The 20,534-nt window shown below is 31.6% G+C and overlaps 1 protein-coding gene across 3 annotated transcripts in view; it reads left to right on the top strand.

The window, feature by feature from the left end:
* Window positions 1–18,820, top strand: part of LOC148627419 (alpha-aminoadipic semialdehyde synthase, mitochondrial-like) — a 30,062-nt gene extending 11,242 nt beyond the window's left edge. For all 3 annotated transcript variants that reach the window (XM_088572767.1, XM_088572750.1, XM_088572759.1), the window contains exons 3-23: window positions 19–195; window positions 1,321–1,473; window positions 1,762–1,908; window positions 2,297–2,375; window positions 3,299–3,426; window positions 3,792–4,066; window positions 4,821–4,932; window positions 5,382–5,441; window positions 5,946–6,016; window positions 6,668–6,792; window positions 7,374–7,503; window positions 7,747–7,857; window positions 9,429–9,537; window positions 9,843–9,919; window positions 10,833–10,896; window positions 11,978–12,142; window positions 13,027–13,122; window positions 13,543–13,658; window positions 14,096–14,184; window positions 14,693–14,869; window positions 15,586–18,820. In XM_088572767.1, coding sequence (XP_088428893.1) covers window positions 19–195; window positions 1,321–1,473; window positions 1,762–1,908; window positions 2,297–2,375; window positions 3,299–3,426; window positions 3,792–4,066; window positions 4,821–4,932; window positions 5,382–5,441; window positions 5,946–6,016; window positions 6,668–6,792; window positions 7,374–7,503; window positions 7,747–7,857; window positions 9,429–9,537; window positions 9,843–9,919; window positions 10,833–10,896; window positions 11,978–12,142; window positions 13,027–13,122; window positions 13,543–13,658; window positions 14,096–14,184; window positions 14,693–14,869; window positions 15,586–15,701 — 2,577 coding nt within the window. In that variant the 3' untranslated portion in view covers window positions 15,702–18,820. The remainder of the gene's footprint in view (window positions 1–18; window positions 196–1,320; window positions 1,474–1,761; window positions 1,909–2,296; window positions 2,376–3,298; window positions 3,427–3,791; window positions 4,067–4,820; window positions 4,933–5,381; window positions 5,442–5,945; window positions 6,017–6,667; window positions 6,793–7,373; window positions 7,504–7,746; window positions 7,858–9,428; window positions 9,538–9,842; window positions 9,920–10,832; window positions 10,897–11,977; window positions 12,143–13,026; window positions 13,123–13,542; window positions 13,659–14,095; window positions 14,185–14,692; window positions 14,870–15,585) is intronic.
* Window positions 18,821–20,534: the final 1,714 nt, after the last annotated feature.

The following is a 20,534-nucleotide window of genomic DNA, read 5'->3' as shown; positions in this document are numbered from 1 at the left end:
AAATTAATTTCATTTTAGGAGTATGCCAAAGTTGGAGCTGTGATACAAGAAGACATCAGTGAAGCATCTTTAGTTATTGGAGTGAAATCTGTACCCATTGACTTGCTTATCCCAGATAAAACCTATGCCTTTTTCTCTCATACAATCAAAGCACAGGAGGCTAACATGCCTTTGTTAGATGCCATCTTAGAAAAGGTAAATATACCTTTGGATGTTGCCTTATTCTTTAAATCAATCTTTTGATTACGATAGAACTTTATACCAAATGAAATAAGTATACCTCACTATAGAACTTTATACCAAATGAAATAAGTATACCTCACTGGTAAGAGAAGGGTTATTATATTGCACACACTTTGTCCATCTGTTTATTCATTTGTTCTACCAAAATCAGTTTTGGTCCCAATTTTTCTCAACTTCTACAATGGAGAATTATTTTGTATTTGGCATGTGTACATATCTTTGTTATGATGAGTTGTATATAGTTTCATATTATCAACTCACTTAGACCTTAACTTTTTATACCCAGACACTGGAAGTGGTGAGATATTATGTGATACACTCTGAAAAGTTATGTGCCTGTCCATTTATTCTCCTGTCTGTCTGTGCACCCCAAGGGTTTACAGATGATAACTTAAGAACGCATAAATGATTTTTTTAAAAACTGCACAGTTATTATATTCATAAAATACAGGTTAAGTGCGATTTTCAGAAAAATCCTAAATGTAGTTTTCAAGTTCGACCATTTTGAACATGTTGCCATCTCCGTTTTTTCACAATTACATGGCAGTGTATCAGTGTTCCATTAGTGTCCTATTTTATATGTAAAGGGAAATATACTTTGTAAAAATAGCTATTGTACATAGTAATTACAGTATTGTCTCATTTGTCTCCACTTCATTTGGGTAGAATAATCTTTAAATAACAGAACGAACTGAACACTCCTATTCTCAATTTTGCTAGTTCTCATTTGTTTTTATGGAATTTTATTTGGAAAGAACAGCATATCCATAGTTTGAATGACATAGTATGTAATCTCTCATTAGTTTTCTTTCTGGATAATCATGTACCTGTATATATATCTATTTTTAGGCAACCTTCTATTTGATATTAGAAATGTTTAACTCCTATATTTCTGGTATCATAGTCATCTTGTTTCTGCAAAAAATCTTTAAATTTTTGTTGATTGTAAGGTTATTTCTTTCCTTGTTTCTCAACCTGCCTTCTCCAACATTATTTTCTCTTCCAAAGATGTGTTAGAGTAGAAACATTTAACATACTACAAAAGTTAAAATTGATAATTTTTTGCCTTCATTACAGAATATAAGACTGATAGATTATGAAAGAATGGTAGATGAGAAGGGGAATAGAACAGTGGCCTTTGGAGTTTATGCTGGAGTTGCTGGAATGTTAAATATTTTACATGGTCTGGGGCTTAGGCTTCTAGCTTTGGGTCACCACACTCCATTCATGGTAATATTTTGTTGTTAATGTTCTCAAAAGCAATTTTAACATTTTTGAAAATACAGATCTTTATACAACATGCATTTATATATAATTTATAACCAAGTTTGTTTCAATAGATCGTGTATATTTATTTGGAATAGACAAGGGACTGAAAATTTTAATCCATTGTCTTTCGTAATTCTTAGCATTTCTAAGCTAACTGCTTAAAAAATTATGTGATATGGAGTTCCTGAAAAGGAAGGTTTGTTTTCAATTTTTGTATTAGTAGTAATTATTTTAAATTCTTCATTTTAGTACATTGGACCTAGCCATAATTACAGAAACACAGAACAAGCCAGACAGGCTGTAAGAGATGCTGGGTATGAGATAGCATTGGAAAGAATGCCCAAATCTCTCGGACCATTAGTATTTGTTTTTACTGGATCTGGAAATGTTTCTCAGGTGACTATTTACTTTACCCATGTATCCACACTCCAGTAACCTAATATGTGTAGGTGTAATGAATAACCAAATATTTTATATACAAAACAGAAAAGATTCAAAGAGTAGAATGTTCATTTTGTTGTGCCTGATTTTATTGCAAGGTAAACGACTATTTGTGTAGCTTCATGTGAGTTGAAACATTTGCAAAGAAGAAAATATTTAACTAAACCATTTTTTTTGCATTTCAAGCCCAAATTGGAATGCAGGTTTCTATGTTCGTTTGTTTTTGTTTTTCTTTATTTTTCTTGTTTTTTTTTGCATTCTGTCATCTTTTGTTTTTTGTCTTGTCTCTAAAGTTGCATTTAGTCAAGCAGAATTAACTTTTCAAGATGTCCTTTTTTTGTAGGGGGCCCAGCAGGTGTTTCAAGAATTTCCTCATGAGTACATCGACCCAGAACATCTACCAAAAGTTGCTAAACATGGGGGTAGGTGTTACATGACTGACTGATATTTTGGAAATTCACATTGTAATATTTAACATTAAGTTCATTACCAGGTTTAACAGTAAACATCATTGAATATTATCAGTAATTTTCACATCTTTAGCTTATAGCCCATTCCCAAAACTAGATTAAGAAATACAAGCTCGGATTTTTAATAAAAATTTCCCAAACAAGTTAAGACTTTCAAGACATACCTGTATTTAAGTATCAGAATTGTTCTATACAAACTGAAAATTGTTCAGCTTTGCTAAGATAATTTGGAGGGAAAGTGTATGATACTTCTATAAGTGGTAAGGAATTATTTCCCCTGCCTGTTCTACTTGACCAAGGTGGATATCATTGTAGAGATTGTATACTGGGAACATGTTTGATTGTGACAGAAAGAGTTTTGGGAAAGGGCTATAGACTGTCATATTATCAAAGTAACAACCCATGAATGTCCTAAATGTGTTGACAAGGTTTTAGGTTTGAAATGTTTGTTTTTTATGTAATTTTGTCCACAGATACTATGTATGAAAGCCCTGATGTATGTTGAGGGAACTATGTAAGTTGATTTCTTCACAGTACACAACTTATTTTTTATTTAAAGCCACAAGTTGAAATTAACATCTGGAAAAGACCAATGCTACACACATTAAAAATGAAAAAAAAAAAACAAAGTAATCTGTGAAGGATTAATGAATGAAAGTACCATCAACAAGATAAAGCCTAAACAAAGTAACTTCTTTCAGAAATATACCCTATGATGTTAACATTGTAAAACTATTTATAGCTATCTATTGAGTAAAATTGGCAAGCTAAAAGAAGGCAGAATTTCTAGACCTCAGTCATAAATTTATTAAATTATTAATTTCAGCTCACTTTTATTTCAAGTTATTGATTGCGTCTTTTTTTTCTATTCTCAGCTACCAACAAGTTATACATCTGTGTTGTGAGCAGAGAGAACCATTATGTCAGAAAAGATGGAGGAAAGTTTGATGCTGAAGAATTTGAACAGCATCCATCCAGATATAACTCAACATTCGCTTCCAAGGTAACATGGGTTACCCTTTTTCAAAACTTTATTAAACTGTGAATATTTGAAGAGTTTAGGTATTACAAAATCTGTTCATTTTTGATAGATATAGATGTTGTAATTTAATAGTGAGAATTTAAATGATTAAAAAAACAAACAGATAACACCATAATCATTGTGTACTTCCTGCTTTCAAAGCAGCTTGGATGGGGAATGTCTAAAAAACTTTAATTTTTATGTAGTTCTGAAGTATTTGGATAATTATAACTGCATAGGTAAATGATAAAAATCAATTAGAAATGCTTTCAATGCATGTAATTATAAATAAACTGTTAGTATTCTTAAAGTTGTCATATACTGAGATTTCTATTCTTCCATTTCAGATTGCACCATATGCATCTGTCATTATCAATGGAATCTACTGGGCACCAACAGCACCTAGACTTATTACACTCCCTGATGCCAAAAATCTTCTCCGTGCTCAGTCTTTCCCATGGATTCCATCCAGTGCAGGATGTCCCCAACTCCCACATCGTCTAATTGCTCTCTGTGATATTTCAGCTGACCCTGGAGGTTCTATTGAATTCATGAATGAATGTACGACTATAGATAAACCATTTTGTTTGTATGATGCTGATCAGAACAAAGAGACTGACAGGTAATAATTATTTTGTCATCTGTATTTGAATTGGAACTTTGAATTATTGAATTAATTGATATATCTTTTTACTGCTTTTTAAGTTAAACATATACTGTATGTAAATGCTTTATGTAGTCTAGCTTATGATATATTTGAACCATCTCAGTGGTCTCAGGGTAGCCTGCTTCCCAATGCTGAAGGTTGTGGGTTAGTCTTCTGGCCAAGTCATACCAAAGACTTTAAGATTGATAGTCACTACTTTGTGCTTTCCACAACGCACTTTGTATTTTAGGGATAGAGTGATAACTGGTTTGCTCTGAGTCAGGATAATGTGTCTGAGTGAGGTGGCATGCCTACCTGTGGGCTGTTGCTTCTGTGAGCTAGCATAATGAAGATTTGGCTCTGTGTGCCAGTCTAGAACAAAGCAGGGTCTGTTTGATTAGTTAATCATTCTTGTCCTGAAATGCATGAAATATCTGCCAAAGGATGTTAAACCATAATCATTCTATCAATCAATATATTTGCTTGTTGCTGTATTTATAGAATTTTTTAATGATACATGTATTAATAGAAAATGATATACCGGTTTCTTACAAAAGAGATTATTTTTGCGTAGGTTATAATGACATTTGGAGGACAGTAAAATAACTCCTGTATATTTACACATGTATACTGCTTATTTGTATGGATGTATTCTATAGTATGTCTGTTTTATTCAAGCTTTGGTAAGAAAACTTTTTTTTTCATTAATGGTTATGGCAATTAATTTCAGCTTTGCTGGGAATGGAGTATTAATCTGTTCTATAGATAACATGCCCGCCCAGATTCCTAAGGAAGCTACTGATTTCTTTGGCAGTTTACTATACCCTTATATCAAAGATATGGTAAGCTAATTAGATGAATGATTTCTCATTCAGTTTTGATGTGCGGTCAGGGCTGTATCTAGAGGTCAAAATCAGATAAGGCTGTTGTAAGGGGTCTGTTAGTGGGCAAAGCTCCCATATGGAAATAATTTAGATAATTTTGCAATATACAGGTGTTTTGTTGTATTGACTTCTGTGGGGAATGCAAAGCAGTAGAATTATTTATATGTTATCAGTACCAGAGTTGTATGAGACCTTGTTTCAATCAGTGTTTCTATTATTGTCTACTATTTTATCATTATTTCATATGTTCATTTATTAGAAAACAAAAATAAAAATCAGACAGTTCTGTCATTTGTCTTAATGGAAGATATAATCTTGTAACAACTAAGTGTACTATAATTCAATTAATGTTTGCATTGAACAGATATTTGTGAAATTAGCCATTGAATATTGTTTTCTTTTTCTAGTTGAAGTCTGATGCCACCCAGCCCTTTTCTGATTTTGAAGTCAACCCTGAAGTGAAAAATGTAAGTATGAATTAATGAACATAACAAATGCAGTGTTAACATTACATTCATCATAAATATATTATATTTAGCATGAGTCTGATAATTACAATACCTTAATTCTTTATCATCAGAGCAAAAAAGAAAAAAAAATACAGAAAAGGGATTTTTTGTATTCCCTGCAAACAAAATATGGCAGACTTTTATTTGTACATTCGTTCATCTACATCTGTTAATCTGTTGTCCTCATATACATGTATATCTAAGTGCAACTCCTCCTAAACTGCTCATATGATTTAGGTGAAGTTTTGTAGGAGTATTAAGTATCATATGTAGGTGTGCATGAAATAAGTAATTTATGTTGGGTCACTGCAAGGGGAGATAATTAATATAAGGTTTAACAAGTCCCAGTGAAGGCATTTGGTTTTCTCTGTCAGCTTACTCACAAAACTACAAGTTTATGTTACCTGACATAATCAAGTTATGGCTTTACCTCAAACTCATATATTGTTTCTATCTTTATAGGCTGTTATTGCAAGCAATGGCCAATTGACACCAAATCATGAATACATCACTGATCTTAGGAAAAAGTTTCAGTAAGTCAATATATAGAGAGATTATGTTTTTATTTTCATCGTTTGCATTTTAGATTTGTCTGATCTGTTATTCTTATGAACTAGACTGTAAATTAGTTTACTGAAACTTGAAATTGAAATTTTATGGTATGATATGGTATTGAAGTTTTGTGGCGTGAGATTGAAGTTATAGAGTATAATATTTACTAAGAGAAATCTGTCTTAGTTCATTCTGCAACATAGGATGTATTGAAGATGACTATCAGTAAGATAGGTAGTTCCACAGATCAGTCAAATTAGTTCTTACTCTTAAATATTATTGTTTCATGGCCTCGTGTCAGTAATGCTTATATATTTACAAGTCAAAGTCTGTCTAAGGTTATGCTCACTTCTCAACCAAAATCAGTGCTGGAATGGAACCCAATAAAAATCCAGACCTATGGAAAACTTAGTGTCTGCTTGGCACAAGTGATGCATTTTTGTTCCCCCCCCCCAAAAAAAAAAAAAAAAAAAAAAAAATGCCATGGGCACAATCTGAAATGAATTTTCCTTCACTTAACTTTGATTTATGTTATAGGTAATCAACCATGTTTGTGACAGATTTGAAGGACATGGTTATCTGTTTTAAGACTGAATTGGACATTGTTTCATAAACTTAATTTGTATTTTTAGATCTTCCCACAAATCAAAGAAAACAAGCCCAGAGCAGAAGAAGATTCTAATTTTAGGTTCAGGGTATGTGTCAGCTCCAGTCATAGAGTACCTGAACAGAAACAAAGACTTTGTTGTCACTGTTGGTATGTATTTAGACTGAATGAAATTTTTGGAAGCTAAAAATGTTCAGTTTGTGGCTCAATTTTACTGCTTAATTTATGAATTTTGATGTTTAAATGAACAACCATTATGAAATCTGTAAGGGGAAGGTACTATTGATATCTTCCTTGGGTCATTATGTTTCAGATGATCACAAATTGTATTTGGCTCATGAATTAGGTACTCTTGTCATGGGTAAAGTTTATTTCTGTGTAGCATTTGGTCTGTATGTGATTTATGATTTTCAATATTTAAAGCTACTGAAAAAGTTTTGACAATTTTGAATGTGTGTAGAAATATTTGAATATACTGTAAAAGTACTTGAATTCATGGATACCAATTTTTGTGGATTAGGGAAGCAACACAAGTTTCAAATTCTTGAATTCCTGATTTTGAGGTTTTCAGTAGACACATCAACAGAAATTTCCTTTTTGTTGGGAACTAAATTTTTTGGCATGGCCTACAAAATTGGAACTCCACAAACAATAGTACTTTCACAGTACAGTGAGTTCTTAATTGCCTTTAATTGAGGTTACAACTCCAACTTAGTAATGACTTCTTTCAGCATCCCAGTTCAAAGATGAATTGGATAGATTGTCAAAGGCATACCCCAACAATGAGATGATGTTACTGGATGTCAAGAGGAATAAAGAAGAATTTGACAGCCTTATTCAGGAAAATGATGTGGCTGTTAGGTATTGCATAGATAATATATTCCATTTATTATTTAGACATTTTCTAGCTTGATATTTTTCATCAATAAAATGTCTTTTCTTATATTCTATATCAAAAATAATGTTTGTGATAATAAATGGTTTTGGTTGTAACTTTATATAAGTCAGTAAATGTAGATCAAAGAATGATAAAGCTAATCTGGTTCCATACACCTTTTTAACTTAATACATATTTCCCTGTGATCATTTACTTGATGTTTGCAGTTTGTTGCCATGGGCACTGCATCCGGAAGTGGCTAAAGCCTGTATCAGACACAAAAGGAACATGGTAACTGCAAGTTACGTCTCCCCTGAAATGCAGCATCTACATCAAGAGTAAGTTTCATTTTAGAATTCCCATTTCTCATGACAGTTATGCTTAACTTTTTATCTACAGCCGTACACTATAAGTTGGTGGTATATTGGAATCATCTTGTCCATCCAACATTCTGTCCTTCCTTCCGTCCATCTGCTGTCTGTAATTCCATCACAATTATCTCATCTCCCAATGAATGGATTGATTTCAAATTTGGTGTGTGGCTTCATACAGATATGGCATACATTGTAAGTCATTTTGGGTCTTCTGGGATATCAACTCTCTGTTTTGTGGGACTGCCATTTTTCCCTACATGGAATGATAGAGAAAATGTTTGTTGCAAATATCTCAGCCTCCTACAGATGGTTTGATTTCAGATTTGGTGTTTGGCTTCATATTAATGGGATATCCATTGTAAGTGATTTTGGTTGCTCTCTGATATCAACTTCCTGTACAAGTTGGGGGTGCCTAGCATGACAACATGTGCAACTTAATGTTGAATGACGTTGAAATTCTGGTTGGATTTGTTTTCTTTTGACAAAGTTAAGGCCGATTTATTATTATTTTGCAACTGTTAGGGGACTATGTGTTTCTGTCTGAAATGCTCCTATAATCTTTTATTTTCAGTTTAAATACAGTCAAACCTGTATTAAGCAGTCACCTCTGGGGAATACTCAAAGTGACCTTTATAGAGAGGTGACCTTTGGAATGATGATACGAATTGTGATGTAGAAAGACTTTGATGTCAGCATATAATCCCATATTCCTTTAGATTATTCTACCTCTGATTGTCATAATATTACATGTATTAATCTTGAATTTTCAGAGGTAGATTCATGTATTTTATAATATTTTCATTCAAAATATCATTCAGATAAAAATGTATGATAATAAAAAACAAAGTATTTCCACATTTCCCATTTTATGTTATTTTCATCGTCTAAGTTATTTTCATTGTTCTCTATAATTTCTGCTTTTCTTTTGGCAATTTTAGTAATTTGTGTTTTTACGACATTAATTTCCTTTACAACGGCATGGGCACCTTTTCCACTATTTATTTTTTTAATTGCCTTAATTCTTTCCATTTTCCATTTCTGAGACAGTTCGTCACAACTCAAACTTTCATAATTAAACTGAAGACTGACATTTTTACGACCAGTGAGTAAATTTCACACCTTTACTATCGAATCTTTAATTTTGTTTTCATTGCAATACTGATTTAATCCCTTCAGCAACCCAATTATATATATTTACACATTCTAAATATAATTAAATCATGTGACGCGGTACTGTTATCGGGTCAAGTGATAAACTGGGTGTTTACAAATGGCCGGTATAAGAAATCAGAAAGAGGATTTCGGCCAAAAAAATAGGTGACTGTTGGCTGTGTCAGGGAGGTGACTGCTGATTTGAGTTAAAATAAATAGAGAAAACAGTTGGTGGGTTTTGAAATGACCGTTAAGTGAAGGTTACCGTTGATTTGAGGTGACCAGTAGAACAGGTTTGTATGTGATGACAGTTAGAAAAGGGGTTAATGTACTTGGACACATTTTGTTCTATTAAAATTAATACATTTAATGGCACATTTCAGTGCTGTGGATGCAGGGATCACTATAATGAATGAGGTTGGAGTTGACCCTGGCATAGATCACATGTTGGCTATGGAGTGTTTCGATGAAATCAAATCAAGTGGGGGAAAAGTAAGTTAATTGAATTTAATTGATTTATATTTAAAGGTTGAAAGAAAAATAAAAACAAGGGAAGGCATATTTAATGTGTAGCTGAATATATATCATTGTAAGTTGTACAACAATTTATTGTGTAATTTACTATCACTTAATAATTGAGTATAATATTAGTGTTTTATGGCAAAATAAAAAAAAAAGACTTCGGCCTTTGGCATTTGTCAATATCTTTGTCAAATGTACCTTAAAACATGATATCACATTCAGTAAAAAACATAATTGTATAATACAGATATTTTTTTTGTAACAAATTCTTCCAGGTCACATCCTATGTTTCGTGGTGCGGAGGATTACCTGCCCCTGAGCATTCAAACACACCTTTGATGTACAAATTCAGGTATTTTTTTTATTTTAGTTTATTCCAATGTTTTAACAATTAGACTAATACAAGTGTTCCTCTGAAGCAGTTTTATACAATAATTAAAAGTGCCGGTCTCTTTAATCAAATATAGATTGAAAGATTAAATATTAGCTATCATTAAGTTTGTTAACTTGACTTTCTCAATTCATTTTACAAAAAAGCTTTAGAGTATTTTAAGTATGTCATTTCCTATATTAACCCCAAAGATTGCATTCAAATCATAATAAACATTTGCATATGATAGAGTTTAAATGACAAACAAAACATTTGCACAAAAAAAGAAACCCTGAAAAGCTGTGGCTGCCCTGCTTAGTTATATTAATTTGTGTAACTTAAATCTTTCCATTGTAATTAAGTTACAATACACCAAGGTATGTGATTTTTTTTTAAAATTACAATTTGAACTCCATTATATCACTGTATCTTCACCGTTCTTATGCTACAATTTTGTTTTCTTAATATTTACTGACAGTTTCTAATTGCTGATATATTTGAAGAAAGCTTTTAACATTTTGCCAGCCCTGTACACATTCAAAGAATATAACCTTATCAACATTCATAAGCAGAAAAGAATTTAATTTTTTCATTTACTCACATAAACAAAAAAACCAACATCAACTGTCATTTTCATAAGTTACTTAAAGAGGTAAAGGTTATAGTGTGATTAATTAATTTACATGACAGTCCAACTTTGTCTTATATAGGTTTGTAAATACTGAAATCAGTACTATGGCTGAAAACCTTAATCATTCTAGTCAGATTATATTGTTTCAATCTGATATTTACAAGATGAAACTGATACATTCAATAGATTTTTTGGTAAGTTACATTTTCAAATGTCATTACTGAAAATGGCATCATGAATTATATTGAACTTTTATAATTCCAGTTGGTTTCCTATTGGTGTACTAAGAAATTGTTTGGCTGGTGCTACGTATCTAAAAGATGGACAGGTAATTCTTGATATTTTTTTTCTTTCATTTAAATCTTCAGTTATAAAAAATTATTTAGATGAATAATGTTTACTGCCAAATTCAAAGATCTTCAATACTGCAGGTCTAATGTTAATTTTTGCAATGTTCTTTATATTATGATAATTAATACAATGAAAATGGTTATGGTGAACATTTCAAAGAAACAACTCCACGGGGATAAAAAATGTCAGCTATTAAGTATTTAAACTTTTCCAATAAAGATGAAATAAAATCATTATAAAAGTGGGTTAAACATATATTCTGATAATAATGATAGAAAATATGTGCCATTTTACATTTTTTATACCATTTAATTTGCACTGTCAAAATGCATTGACTGTATTTTACAAGAAGAATGATATGTACAGTCACTGATGTAAATAACTTTTTGTTGTGACCTTTCACTGATTTATTCAAAGGGTCATAGTTTTCCTTTCCTCATTTGTCTACCCCGGACTTGACTTTTTATGAGCAACTTGGCTTGTGTTTCTAGAAAAGCTGAGGACACTTACCCTACCGGTGCACCTGGTCCATGCTCCCAGCTTTTAGTGGAGTCCGAGTTGCTCATTTGCTTTTGTTACTTTGTATGTATGATTTTAGTTACTTTATGTTCTTTGTTGTGTATGTCTGTTTTCTATGTCTGGTCTTTGTCCCTGGATTACATTCTTTTGATTACCGCTATAACCTTGGTTCCCTTGATTACTCTTTCAAATGTTACATTGTTTTGAATTTGCCATAATGTTGCCCACTTGAAATCAAAAACATTGTTTTTTTCTGGCTTAAGAATTTTTTTTCTTTTAAACTTTGGTTATAGTATAAAGACGATGACTGTTCACTTACTTGACAAGAACTGATATACCTTATCAGTTCATACTGGTGAACATGCTCTGCATAACCTTGCATTTTCCTAGGGTGATAAGACTCATCCATGTATCAGTTTCATGTCAAGTCAGTTAATCTGTTGTTAATTATTAATGGTTTTGTTAGTACAGTTTATGGCAATCCCAAAACATTTTTTCTGGTTTCTATTTGTTTTTACTTCATTTTTTTTTATTTTTAGAAAATAGAAATACCAGCAGGAGGACTTCTGGACAATCCAGATGACTTGACATTCCTACCAGGGTTTAATCTAGAGGGTATACCCAACAGAGACTCTACTAAGTACATGTCTGTTTATGGAATAGAAACTGCCCATACACTTCTAAGAGGAACAATTAGATATAAGGTCAGAACAATTGTTTAAGGTTTTAACAAGTTGTCCAAAATATCCTGGTTTGTGGCAGTTTACTCATATAAAGTTTATAACAGTTTATAAAAATGTTAGCAAGCCCAAACCTGGTTTTTTCATATAATTTATTCTAAAGTATAGAAATATTACTGATAATTCAATTTGTAATTGATTCCTGTCCAAATATTAAGGATTGTTTTGTAATCAAAACATTATCTTGTTAGGGATTGTTGAAATAGTAGACTGGATCAATTGATAAGGTTCTTTACCACGTTATACAAGTAAACCTGGTTTGCTCAAAGAAAACAACCAATCAAATGCTTGTTTAAAACCAAAGGAACATAGTCCTCATATTGGTAGTCAGTGGGGATTTAACCTTTGACCTTAAATGCCCTGAGAGCCTAATTTCAGTCTGACAGGAAGTTAACTTGAAATACCAACCGTAATATAAAGTAATGATCTTTTTAATTTCATATCTTTAACAACATTAAATGTTTATAGCTTGTGTCTAAAAGTTTTGTTAAATTATTGATTAGAAGATGGTCCCCTCTCTGGTCAATAAGGTCCATCAGGAAACCCCAAAAGTCATTCAGATAGAAAACATGTTACACCTGCCTGATATTAAGTAAATTACCAGAGTATGTGTGGTATTTTTAGTGAATGTTTTAGTTGTTGATACAAATTTATAACCATTATTTTAAGTTAGATTGATGAAAAATTTCCAGTTCTCAATTCCGTGTTGCAGACACCAAATCTCCTGCATGAAATCCAAATCATTATTACAACTTTTTTAATAGCAATTATAAGTAATAATTGTTGTTTAAAAGTCAATTTCTTGCAAAAACACTTACAAACTTATGGTGTTTTTTTTTTTATTTCAGGGCTTCTGTGATGTAATTAAAGGACTTGTTGCCTTGAATTTGTTGAATTCTGAGGAGTGTTCCAACCTTCATCCAAAAGGACCAGATATGACCTGGGTAATTAAGATACCTCCATTCATATAAGAAGGGAACACATTTAATTTCTCTGGCTGTTGGTCAGTGATCTATTTTGATCATATTTTTCTCACCTTTTACTGTGCAAATGATTTTGTATTTTTGTAGCTTTTGAAGGATGTCTTACACTGTTCCTTTTTTTTTAATATCTAATGGAAGTGTTTGATAATCTTGCAAATACATTAAAAGAGCAAGGTCCTTTAGCTGGGAAGTGCATGCATCCTTTAATCCTCGTTAAAATGCAGTGTCCTCATAAAATATAATTTGACTAACGAGGAACGTCAATGGCAATCCCAGAATGCAATGCAGTTACTGAATGGGTCCATTAGATTCAAAAGGAAAAAAAGTAAATTGACCAATGTGATATTACCACTCACTGCTCTGTATCATTTGTCTCTACAGAAATCTTATGTATGTGATGTTCTCGGGAAGTCACCTGACACCTTCTATGATTCATTAAGGGATATGGTATATGAAAGAGTTGGTAATTCTGAGAGAAGACTCCAGACCATCATAGAGTAAGTGGTACAATAATGATTTATATGGTTTGATTAGTGATATATCTCCTTATGTATTGTTGCTATTATGATTTTGATATGAAAAAAATGTACAATGTAGAGTTCATATAATTACTTAACAGTTTTCAGTCTTGAATTAGGTAAAATTCAGATTGGTCATGAAGCATTTAGTAGTTAAACTGACTCAACAGTTTTCTTGATTGAAGCAATAAAAAGTCATACACGTAACACTAGGTATATCTGTTAATAGAATTAAAAGTTATGGAGGATATAAGTTCAGTCATAGATATATAGGCTTTCAAAGCTTGCAATGATGTATCTTTCAAATAAGTTGTCCTTAACATAGTGGACTCTTTAGATATTTGTATGAAAATTAACAAAATTTTCATTAATACTTATTCTTGATTTAATAATTATTTTTTTCTATTAAACAACAGTCTTGGTCTTCTGGATGATACTGTTATTGACAAGAAAGGAACACCCATTGATACTTTGTGCCACTACCTGGCAAAGAAACTGGCTTATGGTAATATTTATATGTTTTGTATTTTTTTTGTTATCTTTATGTCAACTTTTATTACAATGTATTAGGATCAAACTATCTGTTGAAGTGTTGTGTTTGCAATGTCATTCAGAATGTAAAAAAGTACACATGCCTTTGATTAAAATAATAACAATCATAGCTTTGATAAGTGGTTCCAATACATGGTGATATATTTATTTCCCCTGAACAAATTGTTTTCACTCTGTTAATTATGTTCCCCCAAACTGTTAATAAGGCATCATTTGCAATGCCATATTAAAAGATCTAAACATGGCTGCCATTTTAAGATGGTGGCCTTTCAAAGTCTGGAAAAAATTTATAGTAAATAAGTAAAAAAAAATCATAGAATGTTGATACTTTGTTTGAAAAATAGTCACCTCAAGGAATTATTGTACACCACAGAACTGAGTTTATTTCTTCATACCATGAAATATTTTCATTTATTTCTTGAATAGAAATGGTTCCTAACTCATTTTTACCTGCATTTCAGAAAGTCATGAAAGAGACATGATTCTGATGCACCACACTATTGGAGCCCAGTTGGCTGATGGTTCTCAACAGAAGAAGACCGTTGGGTTGACTGTATATGGAGACTATACTGGTTTCTCTGCTATGGCTAAGACTGTTGGTTATCCTACAGCAATTGCTACAGAAATGATACTGACTGGTTTGTTGTATTTCTGGACTATTCAATTATTTTCTTAATTGATATCTTAATAGTTCCTTTTTAATTCAGATATGTTCGAATTCTTCTCACCCTTGATGCCTCATAATCAATTTACCATTCATCATTATAAAAATGAGCACTGACCGGATAATTTTGTTAAGATTCTTCATGAAGTACCAGTTTACATAATATTACCTTACAAAATGCTCTCTTCAAATCGGGTTTGTAAGTCTCTTTCTAGTTTCAATTTCCCTTCCAGAATTTCTGATGTAGAACGTTGCAAAATTTGAAGACTGATCTGCATTTCATTGTTTGCTTCCAGGAAATCGAAACGCTGCATCAAAATGCGAAATCTTCTATTTTATGCTTTTCTTAATATATTTATTTTTTGTCAGTATTTTTACACAAAAAGATATTTTGCTTTTATGATATTGACTCCAATGATATGTTAATGACAAATCTTTATGCATTTGAATGGTGGACGAGGACCAATGAAACCATGTAGTCAGATCACAAGACTTGCACACCATATGACAATGATTTTGCCCAATTCAATCTTATCTGAATAAAAAATGTCAACCAAAATTTTATAGAACTTCAGTATTCAATATATACAATCTTTAGTAGAAACTGTTCTGTCGAAAGTCAATGTTCAAAAACTAGTTCAGGTCAAGTTTTTGTTGTTGTTAGCATATAACATCTATATGAATTTTCAGGTGAAATCCAAAACAAAGGAATCCAGTTACCAATGAACAGAGAGGTTTACCAACCTATGTTAAAAAGACTTCAGAAAGAGGGAATAAAAGCTGTTGAAGAAACTTATGACCTTTAGGCAGAAAACGAAGAACTGTCTTTATGAGACTTGTGTATTTGACTAAATGGTCTGTTTCCTATTAAGTTGTAAGTCTCATATTAAGTCATGTTAAGTTTGATGATATTTCACCCTTACATTCAGTCTCAAACATGGACTTTTTTGTTGTAAATGTAACATTGATTATAAATTAAGATGTTTTATTCAGTTAAGTCTTTGTACCTTAAGGTTTATTGTATACTTATGACATTTTGTGAAATCAACTTCTGGTTTGTTCATATCAGGAAGGTTCAGAAATCATGTTGTATTTCATGTCTAGAAGAGTGCTCCATATTTTTTTCCGAATGATGTTGAGATGGTAGAATTAATTGTTGTATAAAAATATAAGGGTACTAGGTAGTACATTGGTATATTACATAATTGGTAAATACAGTATATATATTTGTTGTGAGTACCTGTGCTTTAACACAAATTAAATATACTCATTTAATCAAATATCACTTGGCTCTTAGAAATCTGCTCGAAAGGACAAAATAAAAAACCTTCATGTAGACCCAAAATACATGGTGATATAATATTGAAAGTCTTAAGTTAATCATTATTGATGAAATAGTACTTGTTAAGAGTTTACATTCTTAATCAATTTGAATCATATCTGATAAGGACTATATAGAAATAGATTTTGTCTTTAAAAATTATGTTAAGATCTGTGATGAACTTGTTAAGTTTTTGATATGTAAAGTGAAATTAAAGTGTAGAATGGAGATTTGTTATGTATTTTTTTCGGAGGAAAAATGTGTCTGTGATAGATTATTTTTTAAAGGATAATTTTTTTTAGAATTAACAGAAAAGTGCCAGTTAATCCAGGGTATGAAATTTAATTACCTCTGTTTGACTTGGTCATGGCTGGGTGAACCTGAGTTTAATTTAGCAGAGAAAGTAAAGCACATTCTTTAATTTTTGACTTGGGAAGAAATTTATTTTGCTATGTAATTTTTACAGTATTGAAAAAAATATCAAAATGAACCAGACCACTGATAACTGTTTACAGCAATGTGCAATTTAGTAATAAGTTGTTAAACATTTTCTGGTTAAGATGTTTAGTTTTGATGATAATTTGTTATAACAGACAATCACAATGATAACTTATCACTTACCGCTATGTTTTATTAGGAAGTGGTTTTTTTTTTAAAGTGTGATTCAATTTGGCCTATATGTTTTTTTTCTAAAGGGAAGCTCTTAAAAATATTTGTTACATTAAACGTACAATTGTGCAGCCATGCCCAGTGTTCTTTTGTTTTTATTTTTTTGTTGTTAAATATGATCAAAACACAGTCTCTTAGATTTGCTAAGTAAAGATTACATATACATGTATGTCAACTTTTTCTCAATTACCTTGTTAATGTAAAGGGTTAAACTTGTTTGAAATTAAGGTATTTTATTGTGTTTTATTCATTTAGAATGTTTTGTTACGATTCAGCGTAGATTTAGTGGATTTTTTGCATTAGATTGTTTTCTTATTGGAAGTAAATCATACTGATATTAAATTACAATGCCAGTACAGCTGTCTATTAGAATATGTCTGCTTAGTTGAACTGTTGAAGGCAATAAAATATGTCATTGTATAAAAAACTAAGCTATAACAGCCTAATTGTTTATTGTAATGTTATGATTCATGTTTTTACAAATGATCACTTTTAATTATATGAAGCTGCTCCAGTGTTTAATCTTAACTTGAAATCTCCCTTCCTGGAGAGGAGGAATCTCCCTTCCCTTAAGAGGGAGATTTATTAAAAAAGAGGGAAGGTTAGCAGGCATGCTTATATTTATATTTTATAGTCAACCTGTTACATGGGAATGATTTACAGTAACATGAATTTCATATATTCATATAAATGGAAATAGACTTGGGATTTGATTACTTCTTGTGTTAATTGTTAGATACAGTAGTATCATTTTTGTTTTTTTTTTTTGTCTTTTTAGATGTGGCAGCTAGTTTATGAATGACAACTTTAATGGTGAATCTCAAAATTTTTTGTAGTTCGTATGATATTTGAATGTCTTCTTTTATTTTCAGTTTTCCTGTGTTATAGAGCAAAATACTCATTTTAGTTTTAAATCAGCCTCCACCATCAAGTGTTTTTTTTTCATTTATGCCAATACTTCAGTCTGATTTTTTGTACACTGTACTCCAATTTTATCTTATATAGAACTGTTATTTGTTGAAAAAAAATGCTTAGAAGTCAAGTAAGAAAAAATGTACACAATGTTTATCAAGTTGTATTTTTTCATTTTAGTCCTTTACAGTAGATACAATGATAATTCTCAGGGGATACAGTTGGTCCTCCCCCTAATTGATGATCACCTGATAAACATCCAAAGGGAGTTAACTGAAAAAATTGAGGAGGAGATTCAAATACTTATGATATTTAAGTAACAGATGAATTGACAGAAAGAAAATTTAAATCTCCTTGTCATTTGTCCAGTTCACTTCCAAAGGTCTTCAGATATTTATCATTTAAAGAAGGAAACACTAACTAAACTCTATCCCCTGAACATCATCAATGTATTTGCTGTAATGTAATATAGATTTTTATATCATGTATTTTTTTCCATATTGGAATTCCACATTTTATAAGAATTTCTTATCTGTTGGTATACAACTTAGAATCTTACTGTGAACTGTTTTCACTTTTAGGTGAAGGGGCATCATATTTATTCTGGTCACAAAGTAAGTCAAACTTGTTATCAATGATAACTTTTGAACATTGAATTGTTGTTTATATTTACACTTTTACATTTGCATTATCTTTTTGTCCTCCTTAGATCCAGCGGCGAAATTGGTCATATATATATATAGTTTTATTTTCACCATTAATAGAGTGTTTTTTAAGCTTGTTGGTTTATTCCAGAAAACAATTAGTTTTCACAAAATCTTTTTAATATATAAATTTGTTTACTAAAAACAAATAATTTAGTTATACAACATACTAAGTATTATTTGTTAACAATCAATACATTATGCCCAGTGGGCATGTATGTTTAGTGGATTAATGACAAATATTGAATATCAATATGTGATCATGTGATCATGTGTGCTGTGTATAGTCCAGATTTACTGAATAAAGATATTCAGTGTATCAGATTGTTTCACTTAGTATGTCAGGTGAAAGTTTCCATTATATTTTGAACAAAATAAGTCATCGTAAGTTATCTACGTTAATATCTGTAGATACGGTGATTTTCAATCCCTGAAGTACTAAGGTACGCCCTGAGGCGAAGCCAAAGGGTGTACATGGTACTAAAGAGTGTTAAAATCTCCATATCTACAGATATTAACAATTTCATCCCCAGGTCTTTGCCCAAATAGCAGCATTTAGGGAAGAGTAATCAAGGGAAACAAGGTTATAGCGGTAATTGAAAAGAATGTAATCCATGAACAAAAACCAGACATGGAAAACAGACACACATACAACAAAGAACATAAAATAACTAAAATCATACATACAAAGTAACAAAAGCAAATAAACAACTTAGACTCTACTAAAAACTGGGAGCATGGACCGGGTGCACCAGTAGGGTAAGCGTCCTCTGCTTTTCTAGAAACACCCGCCAAGTTGCTCATAAAAAGTGAAGTACTGGGTAGAGGAAAGGAAAACTATGACACATTGAAAAAATCAGTTTTCATGGCGCAGATGGATACACCGTAACGATCCACAAGTTCATGATGACAACCATAAAACTTTTGTTGTGATGACTTTAATCTTGTAGCAACATAACCCTGTTCCAGAAGCCTATTTGTTAGAATTCTAGTGCAATACAAAAAGTCTGCATAGTTTCGGCAAGCTCTGACATAACGTATGAGTTGTGATATGAACATTCCATACCCAGGTGCTGAAGGGATGTTGCCACAGATGAAAGGAAAGTTGACAATTCTGAATGAAAAGTCATCAGTTTTGTCATAAAGTTTGGTCAATAGTTTTCCTTTACCATTGATTTCTAAGTGAAGGTCAAGATATGTGGCTGACTATCTGTTTAAAGATAATACGTCATCTATATAGTGGGAACTGAGACAAATGGAAACAAGTATGTAACATTAAAGTGACATTTTTCTTACTCTAAGTAAAAATAAGTATGAAAAATTGAAAATTTAGATATTCTTTTGCAAAATGTAGGGTACTACCTTCAGTAGAACTCTATACCTGCCAAAATATTCAACATTTATCTTTCAAAATAGGAGAAATTGGCCAACTTTAATAAATGGAGAACGTTGCATGCTTCAACATCACAAGTGTATGACGTCAAAGTGGGTCATTTGCATAATTAGGTCAGGAATTTCATTCATGAAGACAATGGGACATTTTCATCAAAGTACAGGAGATGAGGATATTACAGGGTTTCATGGAATAAAATCGGGAATAAATGATGAAGTTTATTAACAGACATATAAGTACTTCTATAGAATTCATTTCTCATTGAAAACAAATGGAGTAGAAATCACAGAAGTATTCGTGTGACTTTCCCCAGCGTAATAGCTAGCAACATCCAGGTATATTTGTTAGCAACACTCAGGTATATGGGTTTTTTATGACGTGCCATCAACTAATCGAAATTCTAGATTATTACAAAGCCGGGGATAAAAACTTGATTTAGACAGCTGTAAAAAAAATGATGATAATTATTTCTATGGGGCGATAATGTACGCTTCCATTTCTGCCACTCAACTCCGTCTGTCAGACTCAGGGGTACCTATCCTGTGTAACACGTAACACCAAGTCTTGAACCAATATTATTCAAATTGTGAAAGTGCTTATATACATAACAAAGATTAACATCTATTATAGACAAAGGATA

The sequence above is a fragment of the Perna viridis genome, chromosome 1, assembly GCF_037379345.1.
Source record: "Perna viridis isolate PV_CMFRI_1.1 ecotype Kerala chromosome 1, ASM3737934v1, whole genome shotgun sequence".
Taxonomy (NCBI): Eukaryota; Metazoa; Mollusca; class Bivalvia; order Mytilida; family Mytilidae; genus Perna; species Perna viridis.
Note: the sequence above shows the minus strand (reverse complement) of the source record. Positions and strands in the feature narration are given on the sequence as shown.